Source organism: Schistocerca nitens, chromosome 5 (genome assembly GCF_023898315.1).
Source record: "Schistocerca nitens isolate TAMUIC-IGC-003100 chromosome 5, iqSchNite1.1, whole genome shotgun sequence".
NCBI lineage: Eukaryota > Metazoa > Arthropoda > Insecta > Orthoptera > Acrididae > Schistocerca > Schistocerca nitens.
In genome coordinates this window covers 28549881-28564245 of record NC_064618.1, presented here as the reverse complement: position 1 = coordinate 28564245, position 14365 = coordinate 28549881, and the positions used below count along the sequence as shown (strand labels likewise).

Sequence of the window (14365 nt, the reverse complement as noted above, 5' to 3'; positions counted from 1 at the left end):
TATGATATTAGTAATACCAATCAATAGTTACAAAAAAGTCAAGCGGAATAATTACATATACTCATTTCACCGTTGCAACAAACTTTTGAACTTCAACAATTTAGTTCAGTAACAAATTGTGCAACACATGTTCCGAACAGTAGAACAATACAACCCAATTTTAATTGAAATATGAGGCACAGTACTTAAAACTCCACGACATTTAAGTAAATAAAAAGACGTAACCGATGACATAAAAAAGGGCTTATGCTTACTGACAGATTTTCATTAATTTCTCCAAAGGAGATTCCATAAACTCATGTCGTTTCGGTCACCAATAACCGACGTACAGCGGCTCTGTTTACGTGAAGCATGCTGATATCTTAATCACATGGGCGTTTCCTGATACGGCCCGTGTATATAAGTTGCACCGGCCGATGTTTGAATAGACCGCAGATAGAATGTCTCACTTGATAATCGTCTTTACACTTTTCCTGGTAAGCCACATAGTGTTACTCTGAAGTCGAATGAAGGAATATTTCCTCTTGTATATGTGTATACACTTTCGCGACTGGGAACAATTTCATTAAAATGCTTCGGGTTTCATGTGTTGTGGCGTGGCATACTCCAACATTTCAGCTACTTTTGCAGGCAGCATTTATTACAGTTTTATCAACATCACGATGAATGCCAACTGCAATAAGAGTTTGAGTGTTGGGGTGTTTCGTAGAATGATCTACACGAAGAAGAATTTTGTTGAACTATGTTTCATATCATTATGTTTATATTTAAATTTTAGTACTGTGCTGCTTTTAATATATACATAGTTGTGCCTATGTCTAGTCTGGAGGTGAAACCTCACAGAGGTATACTGTGTTGCCTGCAATATTACACAGGCGTCGGTTTAAAAATATCCAAGAGGAAGTCTCAAATGTTTTTCTTGCTATACAATAAGGGATGTTAAAACTAGAGTTAACAGATGTAGTTAGAAATGAAGAACTGCTACAAACAATAGCTCGAGATTGGGAAAATTGTAGGAGCAAACAAAAATTAAGCTATACACGACAGATTATGGACAATGTTTTTTGTCGATTGTGTGGAAACTTAAAAGGCTTATCAAAAGATAGGGTTACGCTGAGTATGACAAATCCAGTCGTGGACGTGACTATTTTTTAATTATTTAATTGAATTGGAGAAAAATATTTAAAGACATACGTTAATGCTTTCTGAGTACAAAGCTTAGGACAGCAATTATGCATTGCATTCCTCAGTGCGTAAAATCTCCGTAATTTAATACGGAACACAAAATATGTTGCAATAAGTCAACTAATATAATCCGTTAACAGATAACGTAATCTGTCAACGCTCATTTCTAAAAATCTAGGCAGTAAGAATACGTTATTATCCTTTAGTATTATTTTCCGGTTTCACTACTGGCGCGAAATCATTTAGGTTACGATCACACTGTGAACTAAACATTCTCTCACTGCTTATTCATCTCCCAAGGCTTCTCAGCCGACACGTCAGTCAGAGAGGCAGCCCAACCGCAGGAGGTCAAAAAGAGAGCGACGAAGTCGGCCGCGGCGGCAATGGAGGGAGCAGTCGTTCACGTTCGCAGTGGTAGTGCAGTGCGGCCGTAGAACCTCGAAATGAGCGTGGACGGAGATAGCTCCGTACTCGACTGCTTCTGCAGACGAGGCCCGCGTCTCAGTCACCACTCCATTTCGTGCACTGCGAAAATCTGGAGGCTCTCGTGAACTTCCTGTACTCAGATATCGAACGCTTCACAGAATTCCTATTTAGGTTTTTGACCAATAGTTTTCTAAAAATTTCCGATAAGATATAGTAGGTATGAAATACAGTCAATGAGAGTGGTGAACACGATTTTTAGTCGGTTCTATCTTACATGAAAACGAAGGAAAGTTGTTTTTGAAACAGGGAACCGACTTTTTGCCAAAATATTGTCCCAGACAAGCAAAACAATTTCTCTGCGGGTCCTTTAGAGAAGATAGGCAGAACTAATTTACGCTTCATGTTTCACTTATTTATTTTTCAGTTTGTCTCACCATGAACTAGATAAAGTACACCTACATCTACATCTACATTTATACTCCGCAAGCCACCAACGGTGTGTCGCGGAGGGCACTTTACGTGCCACTGTCATTACCTCCCTTTCCTGTTCCAGTCGCGTATGGTTCGTGGGAAGAACGACTGCCGGAAAGCCTCCGTGAGCACTCGAATCTCTCTAATTTTACATTCGTGATCTCCTCGGGAGGTATAAGTAGGGGGAAGCAATGTATTCGATATCTCATCCAGAAACGCACCCTCTCGAAACCTGCACAGCTATCTACACCGCAGAGTCTGCCACTTGAGTTTGCTAAACATCTCCGTAACGCTATCACGTTTACCAAATAACCCTGTGACGAAACGCGCCGCTCTTCTTTGGATCTTCTCTATCTCCTCGGTCAATCCGACCTGGTACGGATCCCACACTGATTAGCAATACTCAAGTATAGGTCGAACGAGTGTTTTGTAAGCCACCTCCTTTGTTGATGGACTACATTTTCTATGGACACTCCCAATGAATCTCAACCTGGCACCCGCCTTACCAACAATTAATTTTATATGATGATTCCACTTCAAATCGTTCTGTACGCATACTCCCAGATATTTTAGAGAAGTAACTGCTACCAGTGTTTGTTCCACTATCATATAATCATACAATAAAGGATCATTCTTTCTATGTATTCGCAATACATTACATTTGTCTATGTTAAGGGTCAGTTGCCAATGCCTGCACCAAGTGCCTATCCGCTGCAGACCTTCCCGCATTTCGCTGCAATTTTATAATGCTGCAAATTCTCTGTATACTACAGCATCATCCGCGAAAAGACGCATGGAACATCCGACACTATCTACGAGGTCATTTACATATATTGTGAAAAGCAATGGTCCCATAACACTCCCCTGTGGCACGCCAGAGGTTACTTTAACGTCTGTAGACGTCTCTCCATTGAGAACAACATGCTGTGTTCTGTTTGCTAACAGCTCTTCAATCCAGGCACACAGCTGGTCTGATATTCCGTAGGCTCTTACTTTGTTTATCAGCCGACAGTGCGGAACTGTATCGAACACCTTACGGAAGTAAGTAGAACTAACTAGATGTTCATCGAAGGTGAGCAGAGACAGGTATTAATGTCGTGAAAACAAAACCACTCAGTTAATACCCCGTCCAGATACGCTGATGTGACCACCGCCTATGTTGGACGTCAACGTCCAATAACCACTCACATAAACAGGTGGCAGCACCAGCAGTGAAGGGTGTGTACGGCGTGTCCGGGGTCAGGCGGTGAACCGTGCAGTCGTTATCTTACGTTAATGTGGAAGCGAAGCGTTTTTCCGAGGGCCAAAAGCGCACGATCATTGGCATCCGAGCCAAGGGTGGGATCACTTCAAAAACGGCTCAGTTTGTAAACTGTTCGCGTGCTGCCGCGGACGTGGCAAAAATGGCGCTATCGGAAACCGGCGCCGAGGCAACTGTGGTACACGTCGGGCCACAGGTGACGGGGGTGGACGGAGGCTGCAGGGGTGGACAGAGGTGCCGCTGCTGGGCAACTGACGGCCCAGGCGAACCGAGGGGCTGCCGACAGCGTCTCCTCCACGGCCTCCGCAGCAGGCGCCCGCTTCGCGCACCCAGGCTGACTGCCGTTCGTCGGCGACGAGGCTGGAATTTGCGTGACAGTAGCGCAACTGCAAGTCCACTGAACGGCCACAGGAGGCCTTCTCAGCCAGATCACTTTTTATGCTCTGTCGGACGGATGGCCATTGACGTGTGCCACGTTAAACGTCTGACAGTAAACACCTTGCAACAATCGTTGGAATGGTCTAGGCTGGAGGAGGAGCTTTATCCTCTGGGGAATGTTGTCGTGTCATTCCCTTAGTGGGTTCGTCATTCTGAAAGGCACACTGGATCAGCACAGGTATAGGGCCACGTCCAGCCCTACGTGCAGCTTATTTTTGCTCGACACGGTGGCATCTACCAGCAGGACAATGCATCGTGACGTAAAGCTCGCAGTGTATGCCCGTGGTCCGAAGAGCACCAGGGTGAGTTTACCGTACACCCCTGGCCACCAAACTTTCCGCACTAAAACCCAATGTGCGACCACCCCCACCGGCCTGTGTGCTCCGTGGATCTTCAACCTACAAACCTAGCTGCTGGCCACGGCGCTGGAGTCGACTTGGCTTCACGTCCTTCAATCTCACCCACTCTCTTCCTGCACGTCTGCGCTACAAAAAGTGGTTATTCAGGCTTTTGGCAGGTGGACGCGTTAATGTGACTGGAAAGTGTATAAGTTTGGTGATATATCACTGGGGCTATAACAGACTTCACTGCTACAGACCGATTGACACTACTTGTTAACTGTTGACTCCTCGAAACAATCCGAGCTTGCAACGTAAGACATGAAGCTCTGGCCATTGGCGATGCGCCACAACAAAATCTCAGTTCAATTGTTGTTCTGGAGCACTGGCGTGCGTTCGCCTAGTTGCCGGTACCCCCTTACCCGTTGACTGGCCACAGCGGCCGAAACCACATTTTGCCGGTGTCGGCGGGTCGCTCCATGCTGTCAGAGACTTAACGATGCCCCATTACTGCGCTCTGACTGAAACTACTCGTCACTTTCCGTAATGGAACCTTTTGTAACAACAAGAGTGGCTAGGATCAACTGCGTAATTCATGAGCACAATAACAGAAGTAAGACCAGTTTTACATATAGGCTATAATTCCCTGTCCGTGGATAAAAAAGTATATGACAGTTCACCGCAGACATCGGGCAATAAATTCAAAACTCCATCTATTAAAAACCAAAGTGAAAGAATACATCCTCAACCTCTCCTACTACAATCTGGGGCAAGGGATGTAAATTCCACAAAACACGTTTATTTTAAACGCTTCTTGACATCCCCAGTACACACGTGGCTGGCAGTAGCCTGTGTAAAGTGACGAAAGACCTCTGCGATACCAGACGGGGATAGTAGCTAACAAGAGAAACTTCCTGGCAGATTAAAACTGTGTGCCCGACCGAGACTCGAACTCGGGACCTTTGCATTCCGCGGACAAGTGCTCTACCAACTGAGCTACCCAAGCACGACTCATGCCCCGTCCTCACAGCTTTACTTCCGCCAGTACCTCGTCTCCTACCTTCCAAACTTTACAGAAGCTCTCCTACGAACCTTGCAGGACTAGCACCCCTGGAAAAAAGGATATTGCGTAGGCATGGCTTAGCCACAGCCTGGGGGATGTTTCCAGAATGAGATTTTCACTCAGCTAACAAGAGGACTGGGGGCTTTTGTTAAAGTAGCAATTCTTATTTCAATGAACGAAATCGACAAAGGAACCCACGAATATCAGTGCGAGAATACTAACGTTAGTTATAATGTGTTGTTCGTATACTTAGCAGAAGCAGACTATTTAGCCAGCAGCTGTGGTCGAGCGGTTCTAGGCGCTTCAGTCTGGAACAGCGCGACCGCTACGGTCGCAGGTTCGAATCCTACCTCGGGCATGGATGTGTGTGATGTCCTTAGGTTAGTTAGGTTTAAGTAGTTCTAAGTTCTAGGGGACTGATGAGTCATATGTTAAGTCCCATAGTGCTGAGAGCCAGAGCAGCCTACTTTTGCAGTTTTCCCATCAACGTATACCTCCAGTCGCTCCATATCCCAAAATGGGATTCACGGAACACGCCAGTCTGTGTGAATGAATGATAGAGCATATTCCAACGTTGCCAGCTGCTACGACAAATGGAAGATGGAGCGAGCAATGTTGGACACAGACAGAGAAATCACTGGCAACGTCAGAAAGGGTTCGTCTGTAGCCACGCAAAATGTATCGCAACCCAAAACACAGAAAGCGACATACTAAACATAAATTTTTACCTGCTACTGTGGAAACTCGTTGTGATGGTAGTTCCAGATATTCTCACGCCAGTCATCCCTTGTCATAATCTGTGTGACTTTCATGTAAATAATTAAAATAAGAGAAATTTTAAATTTTCATCGTAGGTTGTGATATTCTCCATTTTCAAATCCTCTCAGCGTGCGTAATGATTCTTATAAGTGACGTCCTTGGTTTTTAGTAACGCTTGTCCCGTTAAAACAATGGCTGAAAGAATAATTTTTTGCGTTTTACACATGGCTAACATTTCGAATTGATATAACGTAGCTGTAATCATAATCATCTTGTGGTGCAGTTCTTCTTGTTGTCTCCGTGCTTGCTAAGAAAATGGGATGAGAAGTTCCGCCTTATACAAGACACCTTTTTTCTTTTGTTTCACCCATACATGTTTCAGAACTTTTGTGCTATCATCAGTGGGTTCTATTTTTATTTTTAACTTACATTATATTATTTAGTTTTGAAGTCGTGGTACGTTTTCCTGTTTTGTTGGCGAAGTAGATGGGCTTACTTCTTTGCCTGTGTTCATGTGGTAATGCAGTTTTTCGATTACTCAAAACATAGGCGGAGTTTTCGCTGCCATTACGTGTTGTTGTATGGCACGTAATGGCAGCGAAAACTCCGCCTATGTTTTGAGTAATCGAAAAACTGCATTACCACATGAACACAGGCAAAGAAGTAAGCCCATCTACTTCGCCAACAAAACAGGAAAACGTACCACGACTTCAAAACTATGACATGTTGTACATTGTGTAGCATAACAGCTACCAAAACAAGAGGACAATAATATAATGTAAGTTAAAAATAAAAATAGAATCCACTGATGATAGCACAAAAGTGCTGAAACATGTGTGGGTGAAACAAAAGATAAATGGTGTCTTGCATAAGGCGGAACTTCACATCCCATAACGTAGCTGTTTGCAATCTGAAATGAACCCCAAGCAGGACAATAGAAAAAAAATTGCTGTTTGAATATGCAAGCTATATAAAATACACACATCAAAGAAATTTTTCCATCACCCCGGTTCACATAACTCCTGAAGATAGACGTTGGCTATGGATATTGTACCACGGACACAGTCCCTTTGACTCTTCAGAGACGTCACTAAACCCACCCAACGATGTAAACAACCATGCATGAGCAGCGCCTATTAGACGGAGGGGGTCCGACAGCCGATCAGTTCCAGTCATTCCACCACGAAGAAGCTACACGGATCGTGATGTCTGTAGTTCAACCATGCCTAGACTGTCAATACTTTGTGGCAGGAAGGGCTCTCTACAAGGGAAGTGTCCAGGCGTCTCGGAGTGAACCAAAGCGATGTAGTTCGGAGATGGAGGAGATACAGAGAGACAGGAAATGTCGATGAGGTGCCTCGCTCAGGCCGATCAAGGGCTACTACTGCAGTGGATGATCCCTACGTATGGATTATGGCTCGGAGGAACCCTGGCAACGACGCCACCAAGTTGAATAATGCTTTTCGTGCAGCCACAGGACGTCGTGTTAGGATTCAAACTGTGCGCAGTAGGCTGCATGATGCGCATCTTCACTCCTGACGTCCACGGCGAGGTCCATCTTTGCAACCACGATACCATGCAGCGCGGTACAGTTTGGCTCACCAACATGCCGAATGGACCGCTCAGGATTGGCATCACGTTCTCTCCACCGATGAGTGTCGCATATGCCTTCAATCAGACAATCGTCGGAGACGTGTTTGGAGCCAACCCGGTTAGGCTGAACGCCTTAGACACACTGTCCATACGAGTGCAGCAAGGTGGAGGTTCCCTGATGTTTTGGGGTGGCATTATGTGGGGCCGACATACGCTTGTGGTGGTCATGGAAGGCGCCGTAACGGCTGTACGGTACGTGAATGCCATCCTCAGACCGACAGTGCAACCATATCAGCAGCATATTGGCGAGGCATTCATCTTCACGGACGACAATTCGCGCCCCCATCGTGCAGATCTTGTGAATGACTCTTTTCAAGACAAAGACACCGCTCGACTAGAGTAGCCAGCATGTTTTCCGGACATGAATCCTATCGAACATGCCTGGCTGTTTATGGACGACGTGAACCACCAACCACTCTGAGGGATCTATGCCGAATAGCCATTGAGGAGTGGGACAATCTGGACCAACAGTGCCTTGATGAACTTTTGGATAGTATGCCACGACGAATACAGGCATGGATCAATGCAAGAGGACGTGCTACTAGATATTAGAGGTACGGGTGTGTACAGTAATCTGGACCACCACCTCTAAAGGTCTCGCTGTACGGTGGTACAACATGCAATGTGTGGTTTTAATGAGCAATAAAAAGGTCGGAAATGATGTTTATGTTGATCTCTATTCCAATTTTCTGTACAGGTTCCGGAACTCTCGCAACCGAGGTGATGCAAAACATTTTTTGATGTGTGCATGTTACACACGACACATGGATGAGAGCATCAAGAGAGGTAAATACAGTGAATAGGACAGTCATGTTACATGTTAGGAAAAAAAAACCAGAACACGTTGAACGACTAGAGATAGGACTTTAATATTCACAGGACATGTACACCAGTAAGTTCTGCAGAAATTATTAGCATTTCAGTCACCTCAGTTCAGCATGTGTCCTGTTGCCTAGTAGGTACAGGATCCACCATGGGTCCTGTTAACTTACGCTATGTGTGATGGCATCGGTGTGAATAAGGCGCAAATGGCGCCCTGTGGTATAGCCATCCATGCTGCATTCACCTTGTTCCAGAGTCGGTAGTTGGCATTGGGTCACAATGCTGCACGTGTCGTTTCACCGTAGCCCACACATTTTAAACTAGCGACAAGTCTCGTGATCTGGCGGACTAGGGCAAAAGGCTGATATCCTGTGACACCAAGAAGGCACGTGTTCGTACAGCAGTATTTGGTCGTGCATTGTCTTGCTGAAAAATGGCGTCTGGGGCATTGTGTAGAAGGAGTATGGCTACGGATGTCATTCAAATAGGTCAGACTGGCCACAGTGCCTTGGACACGAACCAACTGTGTCTTGTGGTTGTACCCAGTAGCACTCGACACCATGAGTGCTGTGTGTCTTCTACGAATGAAGTCAATGTGACGCCGCTCCCCCTGTTGCAGCGAACCAAAATGCAGCCATCATAAAAAAACAAAACTGAATTTCTCAGAAAACGCTACCTGATGCCATGCCTGTCCCCAGTGACGTCGTTCCATACACCATTGCCGTCCAGCATGGTTCTGCACATTCGTCAAAGGTAGGCAGAGAAGTGGACGACGCGCACGTAACCCATGACTTAATAAACGGCGATGGTCTGTCACGCCGATAGCGTCTCATGTGTTACACTGTTCCATTGTTGTGTCAGAGCGGAAGACGACGCAGATCTGTCATGCAACGCCATTCGGATGAGGTGTCAATCTTCTACGGACGTGGTGTGGGTGGTGCGACGTGACCCATCCCGTCCTGTTCTACGACCTTCCGTGAACCATTCCGCACACAGCCGTTGCACTGCTAAAACAGCTCGTCTCACACGAGCAACAATTTCCCGAATGGATGCATCACATTCTCCCATAACAATGCGTCCTTTTTGAAACTCACCGATCTGACGGTACGGTTCGGGGATACGCCTGCGAGGCATCCTGCACGTCCGCTCAAGTCGCACTGATCCATCCATTACCTTCGGTTTGGTCGCATAGCGACAAAGAGAGCCGCAGGCACATTTTACCGGTAGGTGGTGTTGCGCCGCGTTATTGATGTTGACCTTGAAGCTGAGGGCCGACATGGTTCAGATGCTACTCCTCTCTGCAGAACATATTAATGCACATGTCCTGTGAATGTGAAACTTCCTATCTCTAAGGTGTTGTGTTACTATCTGAACATGAGTGTATAAATGTGTGTTATTTTCCGATTTAGTGTTGTCAGTACAGCATAAATAACATTAAAGTTCCATTTCTCTACTGAATAACGTGTCACAGCCTTTTGCTTCATATGCGTACTTACATACACTGCAGAGCCAAAGAAACTGGTACATCTGCCCAATATCGTGTAGGACCCCCGCGAGCACGCGAAATTACGGCAACATGACGTGGCATGGATTCGACTGATGTCTGAAGTAGTGCTGGAGGAAACTAACACGATGGATCCTGGAGGGCTGTCCATAAGTCCGTAAGAGTACGAGGGAGTGACGACCTCTTTTGAACAGGACGTTGCAAGGCATCCCACATATGCCCAATAATGTTCATGTCTGGGGAGTTTGGTGGCCAGCAGAAGTGTTTAAACTCAGAAGAGTGTTCCTAGAATCACTCTGTAGAAATTCTGGACTTGTGGGCTGTCACATTGTCATGCTGAAATTGCCTAAGTCCGTAGGAATAGACAACGGACATGAATCGATGCAGGTGATCAGACAGGATGTTTACGTACAGTGTCACCTCTCAGAGTCGTATCTAGACATATCTTGGGTCCCATACCATTCCAACTGCACGCGCCCCATACCATTACAGAGCCTCCAACAGTTTGGACAGTTCCCTGCTGACATGCAGGGTCCATGGATTAATGAGGTTGTCTCCATACCCGGACACGTCCATCCGCTCGATACAATTTGAAACGCGACTCGTCCAACCAGCAACACGTTTCCAGTCATGAGCAGTCCAATGTCGGTGATCTCGGTGCTGACGGGCCCAGGCGAGGCGTAAAGTTTTGTGTCGCGCAGTCACCAAGGCTACACGAGTGGGCCTTCGGCTCCGAAAGCCCATATCGATGACATTTCGGTCAATGGTTCGCATGCTGACACTTGTTGATAGCCCAGTACTGAAATCTGCAGCAATTTCCGGAAGGGTTGCACTTTTGTTACGTTCAACGATTCTCTTCAGTCGTCGTTGGTCACAATCTTCCAGGATCTTTTTCCAGCCTCGGAAATTTGATGTATTCCGGATTCCTGACTGTTATATCCTACCCAGTAATGCCAACCGAGCCCGCTGCCAAAAAGGTTGGCAGCATCAAAGTCCGGACGCCGTCCGCATAAGCAGCGCCAGCGATACAGGAAATCGCCGCAAGTCTGCGCGCGCCACCGCTGGCTTCTGGCTTCTTAAGCGCTGGAGTCGCGAGCGCTAGGACAGTTCTGGATTCGCCGCTCAGTTGTATACTCGCCACCGAATTGTGTACCTGCTAGTCAGTTGTGTGTTCATCGCAGCAGAGTTGTTGTTTGTCGTCAGCCGACGCTGACCAAGCCGCTCCGACTCTAACTAGACAGATTTCTGTAGACCATGTTCACCACTGTGTTCTGTATCGTCGTTAATAAAGATAAGTACCGACTTTCATTTAATCCGAGTGTTTGGGTTTTCATCTTTCTGTTCACTGTTCCAGCGGACCGGTCGGCCCGCTATTAAAAGTGTGGTGGTGACTTCGTAGGCCGTTTCTACAGCGAAGTGTTGTCGCTACGAAGGCCGTCACAAAACTGACATTCACGACTCACTCTTGAAATGGTCGCCCTGGAGAATCCCCACTTCATCACTATCTCGCAAATCCTGTGTCCCATCGCCGACTATAACATCACGTTCAAGCTCACTCAAACCTTGACAACCTGTCATTGCAGCAGCAGTAACCGACCTAACGACTGCGCCAGACACTTGTTGTCTTATGCAGGCGTTGCCGACCGCAGCGCCGTATTCTGCCTGTTTACATATCTCTGTATTGGAATACCCATTCCTGTACCAGTTTCTTTGGCGCTTCGCTGTATATTAACGACACATTTGCACTGACGCAGGCTAGGGGTTCTGCAATAGGAAAAAGCGGTGGCAACCTTGTATACTTTTGTAATTTATGTATGCTAGCATCGTCCTTCACAGAAAGTGTTATTACCGGTGCCGACTTATTACCAAGCCATTACCAGATGATCTGTACAACGTCGAAGAAACAGAGGGAATAGTGAAATACTAGCAAACAAATTATTACAATTCAAGCTACCTTCTGTACATAACTACACTCTCTTGAACACGCTGCACAGTATCTGGACAACTGACAAGTCATGGAGAGGTGCGCACAATGTTTCAGCATGTTAGGTAGGTCTGACTTTTTTATGTTCTCTGATTTTGTAAAGTAGGCGATGGTAAACCAATGTTTGGTTCTTATTTTAAAAATGTGGAAATAAAGTAAAACATAAATCGACAACTTGATCCGTCGCTTTGTTTCTAAAGCGTGCCATTTGGATACATCTCATGAGCTTAAAATTCTTACTAATTAAAAATCCCGTAAGAAAGCCTGTGTAGAAATTTTTAAAACGTTTTTATTAGGTCTGTTTCTGACCTGTTTGCGCTCTGTTCGGTATGTATTTGCAGTTGATTTTAAACCAGCTCCCCTATGAGCTGGAGACTTGAAGCATTAAACATTGCCCATAACTGGATGACAGTCCAATATTAACTCGCTTTCCTGTCTGGTATGTGGTGGAGGGTACTTTCTGTACCAATATCACTTGCGCCTCTAACTTTTCCAGTTGCGGATGGCTCTCGAGAAGAACGGTCGCTGGTCTGCATCCATGCGAATTGGAATCATTCACGGTCTTTTCGCGAGGTACACACAGGGGAAAGCAATACACTGGTTGGTTCAGGCAAAGACAAAGTGAAACAAACCTGAAATTTACCCACAACTTACTTCTGTAATCTCATTAAAATCTTTGAGATCAGTTGAGAAATTTCACACATACACAAGACGAATAAGAAAAAAATTAACTACCTGAATTAAAAATCGATTTTTAACACACTACGGAGTATAAAGTGTAAAATAATGTGTTCTACCCGTTTACAGATTCCTAAGATGATACAGATAGTCCTGAAACTTTCTGTTCGTGAAGTTTTAAAAGCTGCGAAAATACGTGTAAGATTTAAAACGAAAAAGAGTGGGGCGCAGACAATACATAAATGATGCATGAATGTGACACCTAATTATTATTAACTATTGCATGAGCCCCACGCTTTTCCCTTTTAAATCTTGCAAGTATTTTCATAGCTATTGAAATTTCAATATTATGTGTATAAGGTTAGGAATCTGTATGTGATTAGGAGAAATTATTTTTATACGTTTTAGTTAGTTTTAAAAACGTGATACTAATTTAATTTCTGTGTTATGACCAATGGACCACTCTAGTCAGTTATACAAAAGTTTGTTCTTATTCAATAATACAATACAGTTCAATAATAATTCATTAAGACAGTTCAATAGTATAGTGTTTATACAAAGATTACAATAATTAATTATTATATGAGAGGTGTTTTGCTCTTCTGCTGTGTGATACTTCTTCATTCTTTCAGATATTTTCTTTCTTTCTTCGTCTGATATCTCTCTTCCTGTAGCCCTTTTATTGATCTTCGTTTGTAGTCTGGTTTGTGTGTCTTGCAGCATTCCGAATTTCTATGTTTTGTTTTTTAGGTCATCCACAATAATCTGGAGTTCTCCTACATCTACCTTAATTTTTGGATCCATTTAATGTTGCTCTTACTAGTCCACAGTTTTTCTACAAATCCCTTACTAATTCTGTTCTGTGGTGTTCTCATGAAATGTCCAAAGACATTCTTCCTGATGAAGATTGTTACTGGTTCCATTATCTTGTATACTGTGTCACTTGACCTATTCACCAACGCCCATTTACTTGATATTGTTTATTTATGCATGCTAATTATTCTTCTGTCTCTATTATTTTGTCAATTTCTGCTGTGTTAGTTCTTTTGAAGATGGTTTCAGCTGCGTAAGTTATTTCTGGTTGTGTAACTGTTTTATAATATTTTAGTTTTGCATCTATTAATAGGTTTTTTTGTTGTATGTGTTTTAGTAATGTAATTTGTTTTCTTCTGTTCTTTTGATTCTATTTTCTCATGATGCTTTCTCATGGTTAAGTTACGATTTCACCTAAATACTTAAATTTATCAAAAAATTTGATTTATTGTCGTCCTATTGTAATTTTGGTTGCAAGTAGTGGGTCAGTTAGCATAATCTCTGTTGTTTCAAACCAAAGAGGTCAAATTTCTGTGCTATTTCTTGTATTGATTTAACTTATTGTCTGGTTTCTTGAACATTGTTATGCCTTCTTAAAATCTACAAATATTATTGCCAGAGGTTCGTTCCGTTTCCTGTAGTATGCCATCATCATTTTTCAACTAATGATCTGCCCTGCACAGCTGCTTCATGGTCAGAAAACCTTCCTGGTATTCCCCTGACTGCTGTTCTAGTTGTTCCTTGATTCTTCCACATAGGATCTTGGATGAAATCTTGTATGTGCAGCCTAGGATACAAATTCTTCTGTAGTTGTCCAGATTGCTCTTGTCTTCCATCCTGTGTAGTGGATGGATGAAGGCAATGGTTTAATGTTAAGGGAATTATTCTGTTTTCCAAATTTTTGTTAGAGCATTGAGTACAGGAGTCTTGACAGTGTCATTTGAATATTTCCACATTTCGACAAAAACCT

The 14365-nt window shown here is 44.2% G+C and overlaps 1 protein-coding gene across 1 annotated transcript in view; it reads left to right on the top strand.

Moving 5' to 3' along the window:
- The first annotated feature begins 440 nt into the window (after window positions 1-440).
- Window positions 441-14365, top strand: part of LOC126260215 (uncharacterized) — a 106558-nt gene continuing 92633 nt past the window's right edge. Inside the window, exon 1 of the mRNA XM_049957511.1 lies at window positions 441-476. Coding sequence (XP_049813468.1) covers window positions 441-476 — 36 coding nt within the window. The remainder of the gene's footprint in view (window positions 477-14365) is intronic.